Source organism: Crinia signifera, chromosome 6 (assembly GCF_055691185.1).
Source record: "Crinia signifera chromosome 6, ASM5569118v1, whole genome shotgun sequence".
Taxonomy (NCBI): domain Eukaryota; kingdom Metazoa; phylum Chordata; class Amphibia; order Anura; family Myobatrachidae; genus Crinia; species Crinia signifera.
This window is the reverse complement of record NC_139222.1, coordinates 32,079,988-32,106,135: the sequence shown is the minus strand read 5'-3', so window position 1 is coordinate 32,106,135 and position 26,148 is coordinate 32,079,988. Positions and strand designations below refer to the sequence as shown.

The following is a 26,148-nucleotide window of genomic DNA, read 5'->3' as shown; positions in this document are numbered from 1 at the left end:
GAGGTCACTGATGCTGTCTGTAGTATATGGGAGGTCTCTGCTGTATCTGTGCTGCTATCTCCTATCTGACCCCCTGTATCTGCAGAGGAAACTCGGGGTGACTGTATAACTGAGGCCTCTGTCAGACTGGGGAAGGTGTAATAAGTACATTGCAGTCCTGGGCTCTCTGTGATTGGGACGTTACGCAGGACTGCTGGACATCTGTGTCACATGTATGTGTGCGGCTTCTCTTCCCCAATGGCCATGATCATGTGACTGTGGCTTCTCTTCCCCAATGGCCATGATCATGTGACTGTGGCTTCTCTTCCCCAATGGCCATGATCATGTGACCGTGGCTTCTCTTCCCCAATGGCCATGATCATGTGACTGCGGCTTCTCTTCCCCAATGGCCATGATCATGTGACTGCGGCTTCTCTTCCCCAATGGCCATGATCATGTGACTGTGGCTTCTATTCCCCAATGGCCATGATCATGTGACTGCGGCTTCTATTCCCCAATGGCCATGATCATGTGACTAAAAGGGATGGTGTGTGATTTTTCAAATGCGCCTCTCACCTAGCAGCCTGAGAAATCTCCAGCTGGTTCAATCGGCCAGCCAATATCGTGAATGAAAGAGGGGGGGTTGGAGAAGTTTTAACACAGGCGCTTATGGTCAGATGTATACAAGTTCCAATATATTCATTTAAAAAGGTTTATTTTCTAAACTGTATGCAATAAAAATAAACTTTGCAGAAAAAACAAATATTTTAAAAATAAAAATGATAGAAAAAATAGTTCACTCACAAAGGGGTCCGATGGGAGTGGTGCGCTAAATGCATCCTAGCGCTATACATCCAGGATATGAAGGGTGGATTTTTAAAAACACCTGCCGCTTCTGTTTAACAGGTAAATGTTATAAATTGCTCCTGCCGTAATTTGTACTCCACGACTCTCTGCTATCTCCCGCAGCTGTGGTCCCAGCTTGTAGGTAGAGAGAAAGTCTGTCTAGTACTGACATACAATGCCGGCTCCGTTGTGCGGCTCCGTTTGCGGCTCCTGTTCTAGGGGGTGGTTGGAAGGTAGAAAAAAAGTGACCACGTTCACCTGGCCAACGCGTTTCAATCCGCAACGGGATCTTTGTCAAGCCTTGACAAAGATCCCGTTGCGGATTGAAACGCGTTGGCCAGGTGAACGTGGTCACTTTTTTTCTACCTTCCAACCACCCCCTAGAACAGGAGCCGCAAACGGAGCCGCACAACGGAGCCGGCATTGTATGTCAGTACTAGACAGACTTTCTCTCTACCTACAAGCTGGGACCACAGCTGCGGGAGATAGCAGAGAGTCGTGGAGTACAAATTACGGCAGGAGCAATTTATAACATTTACCTGTTAAACAGAAGCGGCAGGTGTTTTTAAAAATCCACCCTTCATATCCTGGATGTATAGCGCTAGGATGCATTTAGCGCACCACTCCCATCGGACCCCTTTGTGAGTGAACTATTTTTTCTATAATTTTTATTTTTAAAATATTTGTTTTTTCTGCAAAGTTTATTTTTATTGCATACAGTTTAGAAAATAAACCTTTTTAAATGAATATATTGGAACTTGTATACATCTGACCATAAGCGCCTGTGTTAAAACTTCTCCAACCCCCCCTCTTTCATTCATGATCATGTGACTGCATACTCAGTCATTAGCCTCGGTGATGTAACTACAGCCTTACAGGAACAGACACGTTACATGGGGCAGATGGGAATAGAAGACAGGGACGTTGTTAGGGAATGTGGGGAGTGTTGGCTGGAAATCTCTCAGCCATGCTGTGCTGTAATAGAACCTATTTCCCATTTACAAGTTCTACGCTGCTGAGATCATCTGCGGGATACAAGTCCTCCACTCTCAGGGAATCATCCATCGGTAATTATACAGCTACAATATAACGCTAGTGTACTACAGGGACACCAGAATGGACACTGACCTGCAGGTGTAATAGCCTGCTCCCTACTCTACACGTGTTACACTATCCAGTCACCTAGCCGGGCTCTCATGCAGAGTCACCCGCTGTACCGCCCCCTGCAGGTGTAATAGGCCTGCTCCCTACTCTACACGTGTTACACTATCCAGTCACCTAGCCGGGCTCTCATGCAGAGTCACCCGCTGTACCGCCCCCTGCAGGTGTAATAGGCCTGCTCCCTACTCTACACGTGTTACACTATCCAGTCACCTAGCCGGCTCTCATGCAGAGTCACCCGCTGTGCCCCCCCCTGCAGGTGTAATAGGCCTGCTCCCTACTCTACACGTGTTACACTATCCAGTCAACTAGCCGGGCTCTCATGCAGAGTCACCCGCTGTACCGCGCCCTGCAGGTGTAATAGGCCTGCTCCCTACTCTACACGTGTTACACTATCCAGTCACCTAGCCGGCTCTCATGCAGAGTCACCCGCTGTACCGCCCCCTGCAGGTGTAATAGGCCTGCTCCCTACTCTACACGTGTTACACTATCCAGTCACCTAGCCGGGCTCTCATGCAGAGTCACCTGCTGTGCCGCCCCCTGCAGGTGTAATAGGCCTGCTCCCTACTCTACACGTGTTACACTATCCAGTCACCTAGCCGGGCTCTCATGCAGTCACCCGCTGTACCGCCCCCTGCAGGTGTAATAGGCCTGCTCCCTACTCTACACGTGTTACACTATCCAGTCACCTAGCCGGGCTCTCATGCAGTCACCCGCTGTACCGCCCCCTGCAGGTGGCACCAATCAGGACATGCCTAGTGGGAAATCCACCACTGACTCACAGCACATAAAGGATCTCCTGCACAAGTGATTTATCCTGGCATCTGTGGGTGAGCAGAGAGTAATCTGTACTCACATGTGTCAGAGGATCCTCCCAGGAGCTGTCAGCACTGGCGGCACTGTCACGGCACACTGATAGCAGGCTGTATGCGAGATCTGTAGTCCCCGGCTCCATGCTTAGTATATCGTATAGCGGGAGCCTGTAAGGAAAGTCCACATACTAGGATTATACACAAGTCATTTCATGTTACTGTAATACATTATGTACACAACAGCAAAGTGACCATAAAGGTTTTATTGTCATCACAGAGACCTGATCCCGGACAACATCTTAGTGGCTGGAACTGGACATCTGAAGATCGCCGACTTCGGCATTGCCTTGGTGAACATGCATGGAGGCCGGACAGCCAGTGACTACGCTGGTACACCCGACTACATTGCTCCTGAGGTGAGTGGCACAGGATATCCCTGCTGCTTACTGACTGCACACACACTGTAGGGAAGGCTGGGGAAGGGCAATATGGCTGCACAGGACACACTGTAAGACACCTGTACATCACACTGGGCTACATGCTATCTCCCCCCTCCAGGAGAGTTCCCAGAGGGGGGAGGGAGGTGGCCGGTGTGGGGGCGGCACGGGGAAATCACATGATATGGTCCTGAGGTATAATAACACCAGTCTCTAATACATATTAGGGGTAATTCAGCTAGCAGCGATACCGCTATCAGGCCCGGACCATTATCACGTCAGCTGTGTGACAAATATGGCGGCACTGTGACGGCGGGGGGGCTAGCCTTATGGTTCTCACATGTAATCGCTATTAGATTGCCATCACATTGCAGGACGCTAACTTACATTCTTGGCGGCCTTATCCTGGGCTGGGCGACCCCCAACATAGGACAGACTGCATAACTGCAGCTGATCCTGAATCAGGCCCATTATTACATGTTACATAGAGTAACACATGTGTGCCCTGAATCGGGCCCATTATTACATGTTACATACAGTCACACATCAGTGCCCTGAATCAGGCCCATTATTACACGTTACATACAGTCACACATCAGTGCCCTGAATCAGGCCCATTATTACACGTTACATACAGTCACACATCAGTGCCCTGAATCATCCCCATTATTACACGTTACATACAGTCACACGTCAGTGCCCTGAATCAGGACCATTATTACACGTTACATACAGTCACACATCAGTGCCCTGAATCATGCCCATTATTACATGTTACATACAGTCACACATGTGTGCCCTGAATCAGGCCCATTATTAAATGTTACATACAGTAACACGTCAGTGCCCTGAATCAGGCCTATTATTACTTGTTACATACAGTCACACATCATTGCCCTGAATCAGGCCCATTATTACATATTACATAGTCACACATCTGTGCCCTGAATCAGGCCCATTATTACATGTTACATACAGTAACACATGTGTGCCCTGAATCAGGCCCATTATTACATGTTACATAGTCACACATCAGTGCCCTGAATCAGGCCCATTATTACACGTTACATACAGTCACACATCAGTGCCCTGAATTAGGCCCATTATTACATGTTACATACAGTCACAAATCAGTGCCCTGAATCAGGCCCATTATTACATGTTACATACAGTCACACATCAGTGCACTGAATCAGGCCCATTATTACATGTTACATACAGTCACAGATCAGTACCCTGAATCAGGCCCATTATTACATGTTACATACAGTCACAGATCAGTGCCCTGAATCAGGCCCATTATTACATGTTACATACAGTAACACATGTGTGCCCTGAATCAGGCCCAATATTAGATGTTAGATACAGTCACACATCAGTGCCCTGAATCAGGCCCATTGTTACATGTTACATAGTCAAACATCAGTGCCCTGAATCAGGCCCATTATTACACGTTACATACAGTCACATATCATTGCCCTGAATCAGGCCCATTATTACACGTTACATAAAGTAACACATCAGTGCCCTGAATCAGGCCCATTATTACATGTTACATACAGTCACACATCAGTGCCCTGAATCAGGCCCATTATTACGTTACATACAGTCACACATCAGTGCCCTGAATCAGGCCCATTATTACACGTTACATACAGTCACACATCAGTGCCCTGAATCAGCCCCATTATTACACGTTACATACAGTCACACGTCAGTGCCCTGAATCAGGACCATTATTACACGTTACATACAGTCACACATCAGTGCCCTGAATCAGGCCCATTATTACATGTTACATAGTCACACATGTGTGCCCTGAATCAGGCCCATTTTTAAATGTTACATACAGTAACACGTCAGTGAAAGAAATTGCCCTAGGGCAATAGTCAGGCGCTGCGTATGCCCTCCTCTTACAAATCAAGCAGCAGTTATAATTAGGGATTGTCAGTCCCAATAGGAAAAGCAAGATAAAAAATGGGGTAAAAAACTGCGCTGTTTGAGGAACTGAGTAAACAATCAATTGATAAATTTTAAAAAATTTAATTTCATAAATTAATATACATTGAATAATACACAATTACTACACAAAATAAATTAAAATTAGAATTAGCATGAAGTGTGCACTTATTGGCCAATTGGATATTATTATCTGTGCAAATGCGGCACTTGGTGGCTCCACTTGTGTGGTGGGCCCTGCTTTCTCTGAAAAAGAGTGTCCCCACTTTTTCTACCTGAGTATGGATGGGTTATCTAACTCCTCGGACAGTGTTTGTGGAAACTGGAGAGTTTGCAGTAGGAAGACACTCACATATCTGGGATGTTGTCCACTTGCTCGAATGGGCTTGCTGTGGTCCCCGTGGGTCAGTAGTTGCTGCTGGATCTCCTTTGTAAGTCCCAATAATAGTTCCTGGTCCGATATTAGGGAGTCCCGGGTACAAAGTGGTTACCCGATTTGTAATCCAAAAAATGGAAGGTAGAGTGGGGGCACTGCACCTAACGCGTTTCGCTGGGGGGCTCCCAGCTTTTTCAAAGGTGACCTTTGAAAAAGCTGGGAGCCCCCCAGCGAAACGCGTTAGGTGCAGTGCCCCCACTCTACCTTCCATTTTTTGGATTACAAATCGGGTAACCACTTTGTACCCGGGACTCCCTAATATCGGACCAGGAACTATTATTGGGACTTACAAAGGAGATCCAGCAGCAACTACTGACCCACGGGGACCACAGCAAGCCCATTCGAGCAAGTGGACAACATCCCAGATATGTGAGTGTCTTCCTACTGCAAACTCTCCAGTTTCCACAAACACTGTCCGAGGAGTTAGATAACCCATCCATACTCAGGTAGAAAAAGTGGGGACACTCTTTTTCAGAGAAAGCAGGGCCCACCACACAAGTGGAGCCACCAAGTGCCGCATTTGCACAGATAATAATATCCAATTGGCCAATAAGTGCACACTTCATGCTAATTCTAATTTTAATTTATTTTGTGTAGTAATTGTGTATTATTCAATGTATATTAATTTATGAAATTAAATTTTTTAAAATTTATCAATTGATTGTTTACTCAGTTCCTCAAACAGCGCAGTTTTTTACCCCATTTTTTATCTATAGTAACACGTCAGTGCCCTGAATCAGGCCTATTATTACTTGTTACATACAGTCACACATCATTGCCCTGAATCAGGCCCATTATTACATATTACATAGTCACACATCTGTGCCCTGAATAAGGCCCATTATTACATGTTACATACAGTAACACATGTGTGCCCTGAATCAGGCCCATTATTCCATGTTACATAGTCACACATCAGTGCCCTGAATCAGGCCCATTATTACACGTTACATACAGTCACACACCAGTGCCCTGAATCAGGCCCATTATTACATGTTACATACAGTCACAGATCAGTGCCCTGAATCAGGCCCATTATTACATGTTACATACAGTCACACATCAGTGCACTGAATCAGGCCCATTATTACATGTTACATACAGTCACAGATCAGTGCCCTGAATCAGGCCCATTATTACATGTTACATACAGTAACACATGTGTGCCCTGAATCAGGCCCAATATTAGATGTTAGATACAGTCACACATCAGTGCCCTGAATCAGGCCCATTATTACATGTTACATACAGTCACACATCAGTGCCCTTAATCAGGCCAATTATTACACGTTACATACAGTCACATATCATTGCCCTGAATCAGGCCCATTATTACACGTTACATAAAGTAACACATCAGTGCCCTGAATCAGGCCCATTATTACATGTTACATATAGTCACACATCAGTGTTCTGAATCAGGCCCATTATTATATATTACATACAGTCACACATCAGTGTCCTGAATCCGGCCCATTATTACATGTTACATACAGTCACATATCAGTGCCCGGAATCAGGCCCATTATTACACGTTACACACAGTCACACATGTTTGCCCTGAATCAGGCCCATTATTACACGTTACATACAGTAACACATCAGTGCCCTGAATCAGGCCCATTATTACATGTTACATACAGTCAAACATCAGTGCCCTGAATCAGGCCCATTATTACACGTTACATAGTCACACATCATTGCCCTGAATCAGGCCCATTATTACATGTTACATACAGTCACACATCAGTGCCCTGAATCAGGCCCATTATTACATGATAAATAGTCACACATGTGTGCCCTGAATCAGGCCCATAATTACATGTTACATACAGTCACACATCAGTGCCCTGAATCAGGCCCATTATTACATGTTACATACAATCACACATCAGTGCCCTGAATCAGGCCCATTATTACATGTTACATACAGTCACACATGTGTGCCCTGAATTTAGGCCCATTATTACATGTTACATACAGTCACACATCAGTGCCCTGAATCAGGCCCATTATTACATGTTACATACAGTCACACATCAGTGCCCTGAATCAGCCCCATTATTACATGATAAATAGTCACACATGTGTGCCCTGAATCAGGCCCATTATTACATGTTACATACAGTCACACATGTGTGCCCTGAATTTAGGCCCATTATTACATGTTACATACAGTCACACATCAGTGCCCTGAATCAGGCCCATTATTACACGTTACATACAGTCACACATGTGTGCCCTGAATCAGGCCCATTATTACACGTTACATACAGTCACACATCAGTGCCCTGAATCAGGCCCATTATTACATGTTACATAGTCACACATCAGTGCCCTGAATCAGCCCCATTATTACATGTTACATACAGTCACACATGTGTGCCCTGAATCAGGCCCATTATTACATGTTACATACAGTCACACATCAGTGCCCTGAATCAGCCCCATTATTACATGTTACATACAGTCACACATGTGTGCCCTGAATCAGGCCCATTATTACATGTTACATACAGTTACACATCAGTGCCCTGAATCAGGCCCATTATTACATGTTACATACAGTCACACATCAGTGCCCTGAATCAGGCCCATTATTACATGTTACATACAGTCACACATCAGTGCCCTGAATCAGCCCCATTATTACATGTTACATACAATCACACATCAGTGCCCTGAATCAGGCCCATTATTACATGTTACATACAGTCACACATGTGTGCCCTGAATTTAGGCCCATTATTACATGTTACATACAGTCACACATCAGTGCCCTGAATCAGGCCCATTATTACACGTTACATACAGTCACACATGTGTGCCCTGAATCAGGCCCATTATTACACGTTACATACAGTCACACATCAGTGCCCTGAATCAGGCCCATTATTACATGTTACATACAGTCACACATCAGTGCCCTGAATCAGCCCCATTATTACATGTTACATACAGTCACACATGTGTGCCCTGAATCAGGCCCATTATTACATGTTACATACAGTCACACATCAGTGCCCTGAATCAGCCCCATTATTACATGTTACATACAGTCACACATGTGTGCCCTGAATCAGGCCCATTATTACATGTTACATACAGTTACACATCAGTGCCCTGAATCAGGCCCATTATTACATGTTACATACAGTCACACATCAGTGCCCTGAATCAGGCCCATTATTACATGTTACATACAGTCACACATCAGTGCCCTGAATCAGCCCCATTATTACATGTTACATACAGTCACACATGTGTGCCCTGAATCAGGCCCATTATTACATGTTACATACAGTCACACATCGGCGTCCTGAATCAGGCCCATTATTACATGTTACATACAGTCACACATATGTGCCCTGAATCAGGCCCATTATTACATGTTACATACAGTCACACATCAGTGCCCTGAATCAGGCCCATTATTACATGTTACATACAGTCACACATCAGTGCCCTGAATCAGGCCCATTATTACATGTTACATAGTCACACATGTGTGCCCTGAATCAGGCCCATTATTACATGTTACATACGGTCACACATGTGTGCCCTGAATCAGGCCCATTATTACATGTTACATACAGTCACACATGTGTGCCCTGAATCACAGCATTACCCCTATGAGGACTGATATATAGGGACAATGACGTAACAAATAATGGTAAAAGTGCTGGTGAATAAGCTGGTAACTGGCATCGCTCTGGTACTGCAGATAGAGGCCTGCGAGGAGTACGGCGCCGCTGTGGATTGGTTCTCATTCGGAGTTATCCTGACACAAATGCTCACCGGAACGCCTGACTACCATCGGAGACTGTTTGCCGCACCAGGCGCTGCTGCCAGGAACATGGTGAAGAAGCTCCTCCAGCGGGATCCATCCAGACGCCTCGGAGCCCATGGAAACATCCGCCGCCACGTGTTCTTTGAGGACATGGACTGGGTCTCTTTGGAGGAACTGAAGCTTGTACCCCCCTACATACCTGCGCCAGTAAGTACCACACAGAACGCCTATGGGCTCCTGGGCAGGGTGGGACTAAATGCTGCACAAGTGTAATGCTGGGTACACACTGGGCGATATACCGTAAGCATGGACAATATCGCTATGTAGCGCAAATCATCCAGTGTGTGCGCTCAATGCCGTTAGTGATGCTTCATCCCGCATATCGTTATTGACCTCTCCCTGTGGCCTGTACATGCAGCTCAGTACTGACGGTCTAGTCCACGCCTGCAGGTACGGAGCGGGTGATGTCAGTGTGTATGCGATATATCATGGCTCCCACGTCACCGATGACATAGCTAACAGTATGGACAGCGTGTACCTAGCATAAGACATAGGAGACTATTACTAACATACTCTCGTAGCCAATATTCCAAAGTCAGCTGCACCCCCATCCGCATTCCTTCTGGTGTCAGTCACAGACGCGTTTCCCCAGAGCTTCCTATGTTGTTACGTCGCAGTAACTCAGCGTCTGCAGTAACATTGCTGTAATGTACGGCCTGAGTGACAGGTTCCGACATTTGTGTGACATTTATACGTTATATAGACCACGCTGTAAGAGCCTGACATCTAACCTCTCCATAATGTCTCCAGCTCACTAATTCCAGTGCCAGATGCAGTGATCACTGACACCCCTTTATCTCCTCTCTCTGTAGCCAACCATTACACACGCTGTCTCCAAAAAGCTCCGCTTGGAAAGGATGGAAGCAGCAGAGGCCCAGAGACCACCAATACCAGCCCAAGACCAGGCAGCATTCAGCGGGATCTCGTACATCAGCACCACCTGGAGATCCCTGCCAGGGACATCCGGCCAGTAGGAAGATCAGAGCGAGATGCCATTCTGAGCTCAGCAGCGCTCACACCAACAGCCAGGTAGTATACCACACTGTGTAGGGCAGCACTGGTTTATTACACAGCACACTGATACACACACACACACAGCACTGCACCACTGAGCCTCTCCAGCACACTGATATACATTTAACACTGCACCACTGAGCCCACCCCAGCACACTGATACACACAGCACTGCACCACTGAGCCCCCCCCCAAGCACACTGATACACACATAGCACTGCACCACTGAGCCCCCCAGCACAATGATACACACATAACACTGCACCATTGAACCTCCCAGCACACTGATACACACATAGCAATGCACCACTGAGCCCCCCCAGCACAATGATACACACACACAGCACTGCACCACTGAGCACCTGAGCACACTGATCCATACATTGCACTGCCCCACTGAGCCCCCCCCCCCCAGCACATTGACACACAAATAGCACTGAACCACTGAGCCCCCCCAGCACACTGATACACAAATAGCACTGCACCACTAAGGCCCCCAGCACACTGATACACACATAGCACTGCCCCATTGAGCCCCCCAGCACACTAATACACACATAGCACTGCACCATTGAGTCCCCCAGCACACTGATACACACATAGCACTGCACCACTGAGCCCCCCCAGCACACTGATACACACACAGCACTGCACCACTGAGAACCTCAACACAATGATACACACATAGTGCTGCACCATTGACCCTCCAGCACACTGAAACACACATAGCAATGCACCACTGAACCCCCCAGCAAAGTATTACAGAGCACTGCACCACTGAGCCCACCCCCAGTACAATGACACACACACACACCACTGATACATAGCACTGCACCACTGAGCCAACCCCCCCATCTGACTGATACACACACAGCGCTGCACCATTTAGCCCCCCGGCACACTGATACACACATAGCACTGCACCACTGAGCCCACCCCAACACACTGATATACACTTAACACTGCACCACTGAGCCCACCCCAGCACACCAATACACACAGCACTGCACCACTGACCTCCCAGCAGACTGATACACACATAGCACTGCACCACTGAGCCCCCCAGTACAATGATACACACATACACACACACACACACAGCACTACTGAACACCTCAGCACAATGATACACACATAGTGCTGCACCATTGAGGGCCCCCCAGTACACTGATTCACACATTGCACTGCCCCACTGACCCAGGGATCACCAGGCATCACTCCAGCGGTTGCCCCGAGGGCTTAATCCGGCCCTGGTGGTTGTGTAAGGGCTGGGGCATAATTACTGCAGCCCTGTGTAAGTTATTCTGACCAAACCCCAGTCACAAGCATACTGTACAGGTCTCCTTGACCCACCCCTACTGTACAGATCTCCTTGACCCACTCCCCCCAGTCACCAGTGTATAGGTCTACCAGCCCCACCCACCAGCATATGTCTCCAAGCCCAAACCACAAGCTGTAGCTCCTCCCATATTACCCACAGCTCTGCCCATTCCACTGCACCTATTTTTCTAGACAAATAGCACCACAGACATCTCACCAGCCCACTGGCTACAGCTACAGAGCCTCTTAATGCCCAGAGGGAAGGGCGGTCCTTCCAGCCATGGTTCCCCGGAGGTTTCCCCCACAGGGGGTTTTTCCTCTTCTGAGTGCTGAAGGACGACTCTTCGTGAGTCACGAGGCTGCCACCATATAGGTCCTCTAGAGGACAACCTTAAAAAAAAAAAAAAAAAAACGAACAAGTTATCAATAAAAGCTTTGATTCCTTTCCCCCTATATCCGTCTCCTTGTCTTTATTTGAGTTGTAGTTCATGGGGTGGTGTAATCTGGCCGGGAGGGGAGGACATCAGCCATCAGACAGCGTATACATCCAAGTGCATGGTGCAGATGAACGCGTCAATGAACAGAAGATGGATCATGAGGGACGAAGCTTCAGTGGAAGGAAGATAACGTCTTTCTCCTCACAGTCCACTGCAATTTCTCTGATTAGGGATCTATGCTGAAGTAGGGCCAAAGTCATACAGTGACAGCACCAACATCAGAGTATAAACTAAGATCTCACTCAGAGGGGTGCACAGGTTGGTAACAGATTCTGTGTGCAGGACCCCCCACCCCACAGTAACCCTATGGACTCTAACATTAGGATAAGGGACCAGGCCTGCAGTACAACCACATTGTCTGAGGCATAGAACCAGCCCCAAAGGGGCCAATGGTTATGTAAATGTCTTTATACTGTATCTGTGTATACTATGGGCCTCATCCAGAGATGTACACCCGCCAGCCCGATGGGTGATATCTGTGTATACTATGGGCCTCATCCAGAGATGTACACCTGCCAGCCCGATGGGTGATATCTGTGTATACTATGGGCCTCATCCAGAGATGTACATCCGCCAGCCCGATGGGTGATATCTGTGTATACTATGGGCCTCATCCAGAGATGTACACCCGCCAGCCCGATGGGTGATATCTGTATATACTATGGGCCTCATCCAGAGATGTACACCCGCTCACCCGATGGGTGATATCTGTGTATACTATGGGCCTCATCCAGAGATGTACACCCGCCAGCACGATGGGTGATATCTGTTTATACTATGGGCCTCATCCAGAGATGTACACCCGCTCACCCGATGGGTGATATCTGTGTATACTATAGGCCTCACCCAGAGATGTACACCCGCCAGCCCGATGGGTGATATCTGTGTATACTATGGGCCTCATCCAGAGATGTACACCCGCCAGCCCGATGGGTGATATCTGTGTATACTATGGGCCTCATCCAGAGATGTACACCCGCTCACCCGATGGGTGATATCTGTGTATACTATGGGCCTCATCCAGAGATGTACACCCGCCAGCCCGATGGGTGATATCTGTGTATACTATGGGCCTCACCCAGAGATGTACACTCCCCAGCCCGATGGGTAATATCTGTGTATACTATGGGCCTCACCCAGAGATGTACACCCGCCCACCCGATGGGTGATATCTGTGTATACTATGGGCCTCACCCAGAGATGTACACCCGCCCACCCGATGGGTGATATCTGTGTATACTATAGGCCTCACCCAGAGATGTACACCCGCCAGCCCGATGGGTGATATCTGTGTATACTATGGGCCTCACCCAGAGATGTACACCCGCCCACCCGATGGGTGATATCTGTGTATACTATAGGCCTCACCTAGAGATGTACACCCGCCCGCCCGATGGGTGATATCAGTGTATACTATGGGCCTCATCCAGAGATGTACACCCGCTCACCCGATGAGTGATATCTGTGTATACTATAGGCCTCACCCAGAGATGTACACCCGCCAGCCCGATGGGTGATATCTGTGTATACTATGGGCCTCACCCAGAGATGTACACCCGCCAGCCCGACGGGTGATATCTGTGTATACTATGGGCCTCACCCAGAGATGTACACCCGCCAGCACGATGGGTGATATCTGTTTATACTATGGGCCTCATCCAGAGATGTACACCGGCCAGCCCGATGGGTGATATCTGTGTATACTATAGGCCTCACCCAGAGATGTACACCCGCCAGCCCGATGGGTGATATCTGTGTATACTATGGGCCTCACCCAGAGATGTACACTCCCCAGCCCGATGGGTAATATCTGTGTATACTATGGGCCTCACCCAGAGATGTACACCCGCCCACCCGATGGGTGATATCTGTGTATACTATAGGCCTCACCTAGAGATGTACACCCGCCCGCCCGATGGGTGATATCTGTGTATACTATGGGCCTCACCCAGAGATGTACACCCGCCAGCCCGATGGGTGATATCTGTGTATACTATGGGCCTCACCCAGAGATGTACACCGGCCAGCCCGATGGGTGATATCTGTGTATACTATGGGCCTCATCCAGAGATGTACACCCGCCAGCCCGATGAGTGATATCTGTGTATACTATAGGCCTCACCCAGAGATGTACACTCCCCAGCCCGATGGGTGATATCTATGTATACTATGGGCCTCACCCAGAGATGTACACCCGCCAGCCCGATGGGTGATATCTGTGTATACTATGGGCCTCACCCAGAGATGTACACTCCCCAGCCCGATGGGTAATATCTGTGTATACTATGGGCCTCACCCAGAGATGTACACCCGCCCACCCGATGGGTGATATCTGTGTATACTATAGGCCTCACCTAGAGATGTACACCCGCCCGCCCGATGGGTGATATCAGTGTATACTATGGGCCTCATCCAGAGATGTACACCCGCTCACCCGATGAGTGATATCTGTGTATACTATAGGCCTCACCCAGAGATGTACACTCCCCAGCCCGATGGGTGATATCTATGTATACTATAGGCCTCACCCAGAGATATACACCCGCCAGCTCGATGGGTGATATCTGTGTATACTATGGGCCTCACCCAGAGATGTACACCCCCCAGCCCGATGGGTGATATCTGTGTATACTATGGGCCTCACCCAGAGATGTACACTCCCCAGCCCGATGGGTAATATCTGTGTATACTATGGGCCTCACCCAGAGATGTACACCCGCCCACCCGATGGGTGATATCTGTGTATACTATAGGCCTCACCTAGAGATGTACACCCGCCCGCCCGATGGGTGATATCTGTGTATACTATGGGCCTCACCCAGAGATGTACACCCGCCAGCCCGATGGGTGATATCTGTGTATACTATGGGCCTCACCCAGAGATGTACACCCGCCAGCCCGATGGGTGATATCTGTGTATACTATGGGCCTCATCCAGAGATGTACACCCGCCAGCCCGATGAGTGATATCTGTGTATACTATAGGCCTCACCCAGAGATGTACACTCCCCAGCCCGATGGGTGATATCTATGTATACTATGGGCCTCACCCAGAGATGTACACCCGCCAGCCCGATGGGTGATATCTGTTTATACTATGGGCCTCATCCAGAGATGTACACCGGCCAGCCCGATGGGTGATATCTGTGTATACTATAGGCCTCACCCAGAGATGTACACCCGCCAGCCCGATGGGTGATATCTGTGTATACTATGGGCCTCACCCAGAGATGTACACTCCCCAGCCCGATGGGTAATATCTGTGTATACTATGGGCCTCACCCAGAGATGTACACCCGCCCACCCGATGGGTGATATCTGTGTATACTATAGGCCTCACCTAGAGATGTACACCCGCCCGCCCGATGGGTGATATCTGTGTATACTATGGGCCTCACCCAGAGATGTACACCCGCCAGCCCGATGGGTGATATCTGTGTATACTATGGGCCTCACCCAGAGATGTACACCCGCCAGCCCGATGGGTGATATCTGTGTATACTATGGGCCTCATCCAGAGATGTACACCCGCCAGCCCGATGAGTGATATCTGTGTATACTATAGGCCTCACCCAGAGATGTACACTCCCCAGCCCGATGGGTGATATCTATGTATACTATGGGCCTCACCCAGAGATGTACACCCGCCAGCCCGATGGGTGATATCTGTGTATACTATGGGCCTCACCCAGAGATGTACACTCCCCAGCCCGATGGGTAATATCTGTGTATACTATGGGCCTCACCCAGAGATGTACACCCGCCCACCCGATGGGTGATATCTGTGTATACTATAGGCCTCACCTAGAGATGTACACCCGCCCGCCCGATGGGTGATATCAGTGTATACTATGGGCCTCATCCAGAGATGTACACCCGCTCACCCGATGAGTGATATCTGTGTATACTATAGGCCTCACCCAGAGATGTACACTCCCCAGCCCGATGGGTGATATCTATGTATACTATAGGCCTCACCCAGAGATATACACCCGCCAGCTCGATGGGTGATATCTGTGTATACTATGGGCCTCACCCAGAGATGTACACCCCCCAGCCCGATGGGTGATATCTGTGTATACTATGGGCCTCACCCAGAGATGTACACTCCCCAGCCCGATGGGTAATATCTGTGTATACTATGGGCCTCACCCAGAGATGTACACCCGCCCACCCGATGGGTGATATCTGTGTATACTATAGGCCTCACCTAGAGATGTACACCCGCCCGATGGGTGATATCAGTGTATACTATGGGCCTCATCCAGAGATGTACACCCGCCAGCCCGATGGGTGATATCTATGTATACTATGGGCCTCACCCAGAGATATACACCCGCCAGCTCGATGGGTGATATCTGTGTATACTATGGGCCTCATCCAGAGATGTACACCTGCCAGCCCGATGGGTGATATCTGTGTATACTATGGGCCTCATCCAGAGATGTACACCCGCCAGCCCGATGGGTGATATCTATGTATACTATGGGCCTCACCCAGAGATGTACACCCGCCAGCTCGATGGGTGATATCTGTGCATACTATGGGCCTCACCCAGAGATGTACACCCGCCAGCTCGATGGGTGATATCTGTGCATACTATGGGCCTCACCCAGAGATGTACACTCCCCAGCCCGATGGGTGATATATGTGTATACTATGGGCCTCACCCAGAGATGTACACTCCCCAGCCCGATGGGTGATATCTGTGTATACTATGGGCCTCACCCAGAGATGTACACCCGCCAGCCCGATGGGTGATATCTGTGTATACTATGGGCCTCATCCAGAGATGTACACCCGCCAGCTCGATGGGTGATATCTGTGCATACTATGGGCCTCACCCAGAGATGTACACCCGCCAGCTCGATGGGTGATATCTGTGTATACTATGGGCCTCACCCAGAGATGTACACCTGCCAGCCCGATGGGTGATATATGTGTATACTATGGGCCTCACCCAGAGATGTACACTCCCCAGCCCGATGGGTGATATCTGTGTATACTATGGGCCTCACCCAGAGATGTACACCCGCCAGCCCGATGGGTGATATCTGTGTATACTATGGGCCTCATCCAGAGATGTACACCCGCCAGCTCGATGGGTGATATCTGTGCATACTATGGGCCTCACCCAGAGATGTACACTCCCCAGCCCGATGGGTGATATCTGTGTATACTATGGGCCTCACCCAGAGATGTACACCCGCCAGCCCGATGGGTGATATCTGTGTATACTATGGGCCTCATCCAGAGATGTACACCCGCCAGCTCGATGGGTGATATCTGTGCATACTATGGGCCTCACCCAGAGATATACACCCGCCAGCTCGATGGGTGATATCTGTGTATACTATGGGCCTCACCCAGAGATGTACACCTGCCAGCCCGATGGGTGATATCTGTGTATACTATGGACCTCACCCAGAGATGTACACTCCCCAGCCCGATGGGTGATATCTGTGTATACTATGGGCCTCACCCAGAGATGTACACCCGCCAGCCCGATGGGTGATATCTGTGTATACTATGGGCCTCATCCAGAGATGTACACCCGTCAGCTCGATGGGTGATATCTGTGCATACTATGGGCCTCACCCAGAGATGTACACCCGCCAGCCCGATGGGTGATATCTGTGTATACTATGGGCCTCATCCAGAGATGTACACCCGCCAGCCAGATGGGTGATATCTGTGTATACTATGGGCCTCATCCAGAGATGAGCACCCGCCAGCCCGATGGGTGATATCTGTGTATACTATGGGCCTCATCCAGATTGAGCACCCGCCAGCCCGATGGGTGATATCTGTGTATACTATGGGCCTCATCCAGAGATGTACACCCGCCTGCCCGATGGGTGATATCTGTGTATACTATGGGCCTCACCCAGAGATGTATACCCGCCAGCCCGATGGGTGATATCTGTGCATACTATGGGCCTCACCCAGAGATGTACACTCCCCAGCCCGATGGGTAATATCTGTGTATACTATGGGCCTCACCCAGAGATGTACACCCGCCCACCCGATGGGTGATATCTGTGTATACTATAGGCCTCACCTAGAGATGTACACCCGCCCACCTGATGGGTAATATCTGTGTATACTATGGGCCTCACCCAGAGATGTACACCCGCCCACCCGATGGGTGATATCTGTGTATACTATAGGCCTCACCTAGAGATGTACACCCGCCCACCTGATGGGTGATATCTGTGTATACTATGGGCCTCACCCAGAGATGTACACCTCCCAGCCCGATGGGTGATATCTGTGTATACTGTGGGCCTCATCCAGAGATGTACACCTGCCAGCCCGATGGGTGATATCTGTGTATACTATGGGCCTCACCCAGAGATGAGCACCCGCCAGCCCGATGGGTGATATCTGTGTATACTATGGGCCTCATCCAGAGATGTACACCGGCCAGCCCGATGGGTGATATCTGTGTATACTATTGTCCTCACCCAGAGATGTACATCCGCCTGCCCGATGGGTGATATCTGTGTATACTATGGGCCTCACCTAGAGATGTACACCCGCCAGCCCGATGGGTGATATCTGTGTATACTATGGTCCTCATCCAGAGATGTACACCCGCCAGCCTGATGGGTGATATCTGTGTATACTATGGGCCTCATCCAGAGATGTACACCCGCCCACCTGATGGGTGATATCTGTGTATACTATGGGCCTCACCCAGAGATGTTAGTCAGACCTCCTCATTATGGTGTTGGCAGCTGACAGCCATCTAGTGCACTGTTCATACATTTTCTGTGTATTTCTCCCCCATATATGTCTATGACCTCCAACATGTGCCCCCCATATATGTCCCTGACCCCCCACTTGTGCTACTTGTGGGAATAAATGCCCATGTACGGCAGTGGCATGTAAGGTTTGCCATATATGTGCATCTATTCCCATATTTGCCTGTGCCCCGCCATGTGCCTTTTTCCACAGAACCCGCTTCCATTTACGCATCTGCCTCCTTTTGTGCTACCCCAATGTGCCTAACCCACGACCCCCATGTGTGCCCCTCCCTAGGTGCCTTATCCATGACCCCAGGTGTGTCTCTGCACATAGTTGTTCCCCCTAGCGGAGTGTCACCATCTCCTCCATGCTGAACATCATAGAGGCGGGATACATGTGTGTTTAGGATGCCCCCAGTAAACCTGATGTGGAGGCGTGTGCCTAGGGGCGGCCGAGCGACCATATTGCCAGCTATTGGATGGTGCACCAGTGATAAATCGCTGGGTGCGTGCTCCTGTTTTTAGCCCCCTAATGGTCGCTAGTCGGAGAAGCTTGCTCCTCCCACCAGCGACTTCCCCCGCCTCTTCTCCCGGCAGCATCAGAGGAATCAGTCTGTAAAACAGCTGTCAAAAGCCTCTTTTTAGTTAAATGAGGTGAAGATTTAGAGGGGAGATAGGCTAGCCACCTAGGATGCCTCTGCCTGAGCCCATGCTGGCCCTGGTGGCTGATCGAGGGGAGAAGCAGCCTAGGCTTTTACCACCAGCCTGAAAGGCAATAGCAAACAGTGCTGGGTAGAGGATGCACCGCTGTGCAGTACAAATCTACCCCACTACTCACGCCCCCTGATCTCCTGCAGCGGCAGTGGCAGCTACATGTGGGTGCAGCAGTATACAGCCTCGTGCGGGAAGATGGCCGCCGGCCTCTCTGAGCAGGGCTGCTGGGATAGGAAGCTCCGTCCCCACCATTATGACGCCTTCCCGCACTGCCGCACTATAATACTGCCGGGGCACCCGCTAGTCAGGTGTCCAGCAGGTAACTCACCCCTGCCACCAAGCGCTGCTGGGTGCGGTCTGGCTGAGCTGCACCTGAGACTCTCGCTGTGGAAACCCCAGCGCAAACCGCAGTGGCGGTGGGGTTTCCCCGGCAGTTCCACGGTGGAGACCGGCAGTGGCAGTTTTTCCCTATAAAATCTAAAGGGACCTATATAGAGAGCCTCTATAAATTGACCCTCAAGGACTTTAAAAACTTGTGCTCTTCACAAAACAAAAAAGAATTGAAAGATAACCTCACAAGATACAAAAAGAACACACTTAATAATAAAGCAGGCCGATAAGGGGGGGGGGGGGGGGGGTAATTATCCAAAACAGAGAAGCTTTAAGACAGCTGGAGGATGAGGGGGCGGGCCTGGTCCTCTATGGTCGTTACATAGATGATCTTTTTATTATTTGGGATGGGGATCTGTCTTCAGCACTTTCTTTCAACGCTCACCTTAATTCTAATTTATTTCATCTTAAATTCACATACACATTTCACTAAGATTGACTTTTTGGATGCCAGTTTAGAAATCAGAGAAGGCCGAGTTCATGTCTCTAATTTTAAGAAAACTGTCAATACAAATTCATATTTGCACTATCATCGTGCACATCATCCCTCTTGGAAGATGAACATCCCAAAGGGACAAATGCTTCATTTTAGGCGGAATTGTTCAGATGTACAATCAGATCAAGTGGAAGACTTAGCCAAGTCTTTCGTATAAAGAGGTTACCCTGAACATTTGGTGAAAGGAGCAATATAGGAGGTTAAAAAATACGACAGAGAGACATTACTGGTCCCTAAAAAGAAATCGATTTCCATCCCAAAGGAGAACAGGATGTCTTTTATATCCACCTTTAATTCCCAATACAGGGAGGTTAGGAACATAATTCAGAAAAACTACAATATTTTGAAACAAGATCATACATTGAAAGAAATACTACCGGTCAAACCCTCTTTTATTAAACAAAAAAAAACAGATCACTAAAAATTTTATTGGCTTCTAGCGAACTGAAAGAAGCTAAATGCAACAGTAATAGGGGACCGGACACCTGACACCCCAAGTATGTGGTTGACACAGAATACTCAGGGGTGCTACAAATGTGGCAGAAATTTCTGTATTACCTGTGGGCATATTCAAAATAGAACAAAATCGATTCTAATCAAAGGTGATAAGAATCCCCATGACATTAGGGGCTTTATACATTGTAATAGCAATTATGTCATTGATTTATTGGCCTTCAGTTGTGGGGAGAACGACCAGACCTTTGAGAGTGAGATTTCTGGAACACCGTAGAAATGTGACTATCCATCCCCCATAGTGACTATCCCTCCCCCTAGTGACTATCCATCCCCCATTGTGACTATCCATCCTCCATAGTGACTATCCATCCCCCATAGTGACCATCCATCCCCCATAGTGACCATCCATCCCCCATAGTGACTATCCATCCCCCATAGTGACTATCCATCCCCAATAGTGACTATCCATCCCCCCTAGTGACTATCCATCCCCCATAGTGACTATACATCCCCCATAGTGACTACCCATCCCCATAGTGACTATCCATCCCCCATAGTGACTACCCATCCCCCATAGTGACTATCCATCCCCCATAGTGACTATCCATCCCCCATAGTGACTACCCATCCCCCATAGTGACTACCCATCCCCCATAGTGACTATACATCCCCTCTACTGACTATACATCCACCCTAGTGACTATCCATCCCCATAGTGACTACCCATCCCCCCATAGTGACTATCCATCGCCCCTAGTGCCTATCCTCCCCCTAGTGACTATCCATCCCCCCTAGTGACCATCTTTCCCCCCTAGTGACTATCCATCCCCCATAGTGACTATCCCTCCACCCTAGTGACTATCCATCCCCCCTAGTGACTATCCATCCCCCATAGTGACTATCCATCCCCACTAGTGACTATCCATCCCCCCTAGTGCCTATCCATCCCCCATAGTGACTATCCATCCCCCATAGTGACTATCCATCCCCCTAGTGACTATACATCCCCTCTACTGACTATACATCCACCCTAGTGACTATCCATCCCCATAGTGACTACCCATCCTCCATAGTGACTATCCCTCCCCCCTAGTGGCTATCCCTACCCCCTAGTGACTATGCCTCCCCCATAGTGACTATCCATCCCCCCTAGTGCCTATCCCTCCCCCTAGTGACTATCCATCCCCCTTAGTGACCATCTATCCCCCATAGTGACTATCCATCCCCCATAGTGACTATCCCTCCACCCTAGTGACTATCCATCCCCCTAGTGACTATCCATCCCCCATAGTGACTATCCATCCCCCCTAGTGCCTATCCATCCCCCATAGTGACTATCCATCCCCCCTAGTGCCTATCCATCCCCCATAGTGACTATCCATCCCCCATAGTGACTATCCATCCCCCCTTGTGCTTATCCATCCCCCATAGTGACTATCCATCCCCATATTGACTATCCATCCCCCCTAGTGCCTATCCATCCCCCATAGTGACTATCCATCCCCCTAGTGCCTATCCATCCCCCATAGTGACTATCCATCCCCCATAGTGCCTATCCATCCCCCATAGTGACTATCCATCCCCATAGTGACTATCCATCCCCCCTAGTGCCTATCCATCCCCCCTAGTGACTATCCCTCCCCCTAGTGACTATCCATCCCCACTAGTGACCATTCATTCCCCATAGTGACTATCCCTCCCCATAGTGACTATCCATCCCCATAGTGACTATCCATCCCCCCTAGTGCCTATCCATCCCCCATAGTGACTACCCATCCCCAATAGTGACTATCCATCCCCCATAGTGACTATCCATCCCCCATAGTGACTATCCATCCCCCCTAGTGACTATCCATCCCCCCTAGTGACTATCCCTCCCCCTAGTGACTATCCATCCCCACTAGTGACCATCCATCCCCCATAGTGACTATCCCTCCTCCCTAGTGACTATCCCTCCCCCATAGTGACTATCCATCCCCCATTGTGACTATCCATCCCCTCTACTGACTATCCATCCCCCATAGTGACTATCCATCCCCCCTAGTGCCTATCCCTCCCCCTAGTGACTATCCATCCCCCTAGTGACCATCCATCCCCCATAGTGACTATCCATCCCCCATAGTGACTATCCCTCCACCCTAGTGACTATCCCTCCACTCTAGTGACTATCCCTCCACTCTAGTGACTATCCATCCCCCCTAGTGACTATCCATCCCCCCTAGTGACTATCCATCCCCCATGACTATCCATCCCCCCTAGTGACTATCCATCCCCCATAGTGACTATCCATCCCCACTAGTGACTATCCCTCCCCAATAGTGCCTGTCCCCTCCCCCTAGTGACTATCCCTCCCCCTAGTGACTATCCCTCCCCCTAGTGACTATCCATCCCCCATAGTGACTATCCATCGCCACTAGTGACTATCCATCCCCACTAGTGACTAATTATCCCCCATAGTGACTATCCATCCCCACTAGTTCCTATCCATCCCCACTAGTTCCCATCCATCCCCACTAGTGACTATCCCTCCCCCCTAGTGACTATCCATCCCCCCTAGTGACTATCCATCCCCCATAGTGACTATCCATCTCCCCTAGTGACTATCCATCCCCACTAGTGACTATCCATCCCCCATAGTGACTATCCCTCCCCCTAGTGACTATCCATCCCCCATAGTGACTATCCATCGCCACTAGTGACTATCCATCCCCACTAGTGACTAATTATCCCCCATAGTGACTATCCATCCCCACTAGTTCCTATCCATCCCCACTAGTTCCCATCCATCCCCACTAGTGACTATCCCTACCCCCTAGTGACTATCCATCCCCCATAGTGACTATCCATCTCCCCTAGTGACTATCCATCCCCACTAGTGACTATCCATCCCCCATAGTGACTATCCCTCCCCCTAGTGACTATCCATCCCCCATAGTGACTATCCATCGCCACTAGTGACTATTCATCCCCACTAGTGACTAATTATTCCTCATAGTGACTATCCATCCCCACTAGTTCCTATCCATCCCCACTAGTTCCTTTCCATCCCCACTAGTGACTAGCCCTCCCCCTAGTGACTATTCATCCCCCATAGTGACTATCCATCCCCCCTAGTGACTATCCATCCCCACTAGTGACTATCCATCCCCCATAGTGACTATCCATCCCACCTAGTGACTATGCATCCCCCAAAGTGACTATCCATCACCTCCCCCATACACATACAGATATCGGCCTCCGGTCCCAGACCACACTCACCTTCTTGTAACTCTTCCCAAGTTGACAGTGTCTGTGCTCTCCGAGAACACTGGTAACCGAGCCGCCATCCATCATGGGCCAGTGGGGCTCCCATTTTCTTCTGCTGCCATCCTTCTTCCACCCCTGGAATCACCGACCCCATCTTCTTCCTCCTCCCTCAGCAAGCCAACACAAGTACCTGGGTATAAGACCAAGACTGCATGTGAGAGGAGCCACACTCTGGGGGTACATATTCTGGGGGCTGCGGGGTGTATATAGTTACAGAGTGGGAGGATGTGTGGGGAACACAGGCACCAGTCACAGCACTTCCTGCAGCTCAGAGGGACTGATGAGGGAGGATGTAAGCCCCTGGCCAGGCTGATAGTGTCCTGTCTTCCAGTGCACAGGATGTGGTCGCTATAACTGCCCTGTGTCACACAGCAGTCTGGGCAACGCTGCTCTTGTCCTGTCACCTGTCAGAGGGGTCAGTGTCCGAGGCAGGCGTAGACCACAAGAGTGACGCTGAGGCATGCCAGGCTGCGGCGCCCTCCCCAGCCTGGCACCTCACACAGCAGCGCACTCAGCGTAATGGTAGGACAGTCCCTGCTGATAGGTACAGGCTGCAGATGGGAGGGTTAAGGACAGGTTACAGGGGGTGGAGGGATAGGGATAGGCTGTGGAAGTTTTTTTTATTTTTGGGGGGTGATGAAAGGGGGGGGGGGGGAACCAAATGAGTAGTAAGTAAGATTACCTGACCCCTGTCAGGATTCCCTCCTTCGGGATGCCGGTGTCGGTATTCTGTATGCCGGCATCCCAGACGCCAGTCACCTGTATGTATCAGAAGTGTGAGTGTAATGTGCGTGTGTATATAACAGTGGTGGCATCAGTGCAGCCCCCTCTTATTACACACAGATCACTGCATACAGCTGCTTATGTGATCAGTGTATTGTTTCACCACAGCACCCACTCCCACTCCCCCCCCCCCCCCCCCCCCCATACAGCAGCGGTGACATGTGACATAATATCAGTAATAATACGGACAATATAATAACCCCAATAATTATTGTGTATAAAACTAATAATAAATAAGACATAAAAACAACAAATGAGCATAAATGAGAGAGAAATGTGAGATCTGAGGGGACACCGGCCGCAGGGAGCCAGCCCCGCCCACATCACACACACTGACCTGCTCTCCCTGAGGGCCGCCTGCTCTGCCGCCACCGCGCTACCTCTCCTCCACACAGCGGCTGGGCCCGGGTGCTGACAGGTGCCTCCAGGGCTATTCCCATGCCCGGTACCGGGAGTCTTCTCCTCCTCTGTCACCGCAGCAGCCCGGGCGGGAACCTGCCCTACAGTGACGCAGCATCACACACACAGCGCCGCCCCCGGGGAACTCTGCCCCTAGTGGCTGCTGGGCGGAACTGCAGCTGCCTCTGTCATCATGTGTGCGGCTCCCTGTCATGCTGCTGCTGGGCCGGGCGGGGGCGCATTCGCAGCGAGAGAAGCAGCCGGCAGCAGCAGTCAGTGTATCCGGCGGGAGGAGTCCAGCATCTCCCTGTGTGCCTGTCCGCAGCCCCGCTACAGCAGACCAGATTACAGGGAGCCCAGCAGCAGCAGCAGCAGGGTGGATGATCGGATCCCTGCTCAGCCGCAGCCCAGGGGAGACTGACACCCTGATTCCCCACCATGATATATATAGTGACAAGTGGCCCTAGCCCTGGTACCGCCGGCATGGGCACCAGACAGGCGGCAGGAGGGAGTATGCGGCAGATGCTGAGAGAGGCGCCTGTGG

The 26,148-nt window shown here is 49.8% G+C and overlaps 1 protein-coding gene and 1 long non-coding RNA gene across 2 annotated transcripts in view; one reads left to right on the top strand and one right to left on the bottom strand.

The window, feature by feature from the left end:
- LOC146006897 (uncharacterized) overlaps window positions 1-25,635 on the bottom strand; it is a 237,972-nt gene extending 212,337 nt beyond the window's left edge. The window contains exons 1-2 of the long non-coding RNA XR_014444116.1: window positions 25,543-25,635; window positions 24,375-24,552 (exon numbers count right to left, since the gene is read on the bottom strand). This is a non-coding gene — a long non-coding RNA (uncharacterized LOC146006897). The remainder of the gene's footprint in view (window positions 1-24,374; window positions 24,553-25,542) is intronic.
- On the top strand, window positions 1,745-12,267 carry LOC146007505 (protein kinase C delta type-like). Its single transcript, XM_083145906.1, has 4 exons — window positions 1,745-1,892; window positions 3,076-3,214; window positions 9,355-9,627; window positions 10,293-12,267. The coding sequence occupies exons 2-4, from the start codon at window positions 3,155-3,157 to the stop codon at window positions 10,452-10,454; spliced, it is 495 nt and encodes a 164-aa protein (XP_083002032.1). The 5' UTR covers window positions 1,745-1,892; window positions 3,076-3,154; the 3' UTR covers window positions 10,455-12,267.
- Window positions 25,636-26,148: the final 513 nt, after the last annotated feature.

Bases quoted from the DNA above. Each gene is read 5' to 3' on its own strand.
- LOC146007505 (XM_083145906.1), top strand. From the start codon at position 3,155: ATGCATGGAGGCCGGACAGCCAGTGACTACGCTGGTACACCCGACTAC. The intron at 3,215-9,354 runs GTGAGTGGCACA...CTGGTACTGCAG, and splicing joins CCGACTACATTGCTCCTGAG to ATAGAGGCCTGCGAGGAGTA. The intron at 9,628-10,292 runs GTAAGTACCACA...CTCTCTCTGTAG, and splicing joins CCCCCTACATACCTGCGCCA to CCAACCATTACACACGCTGT.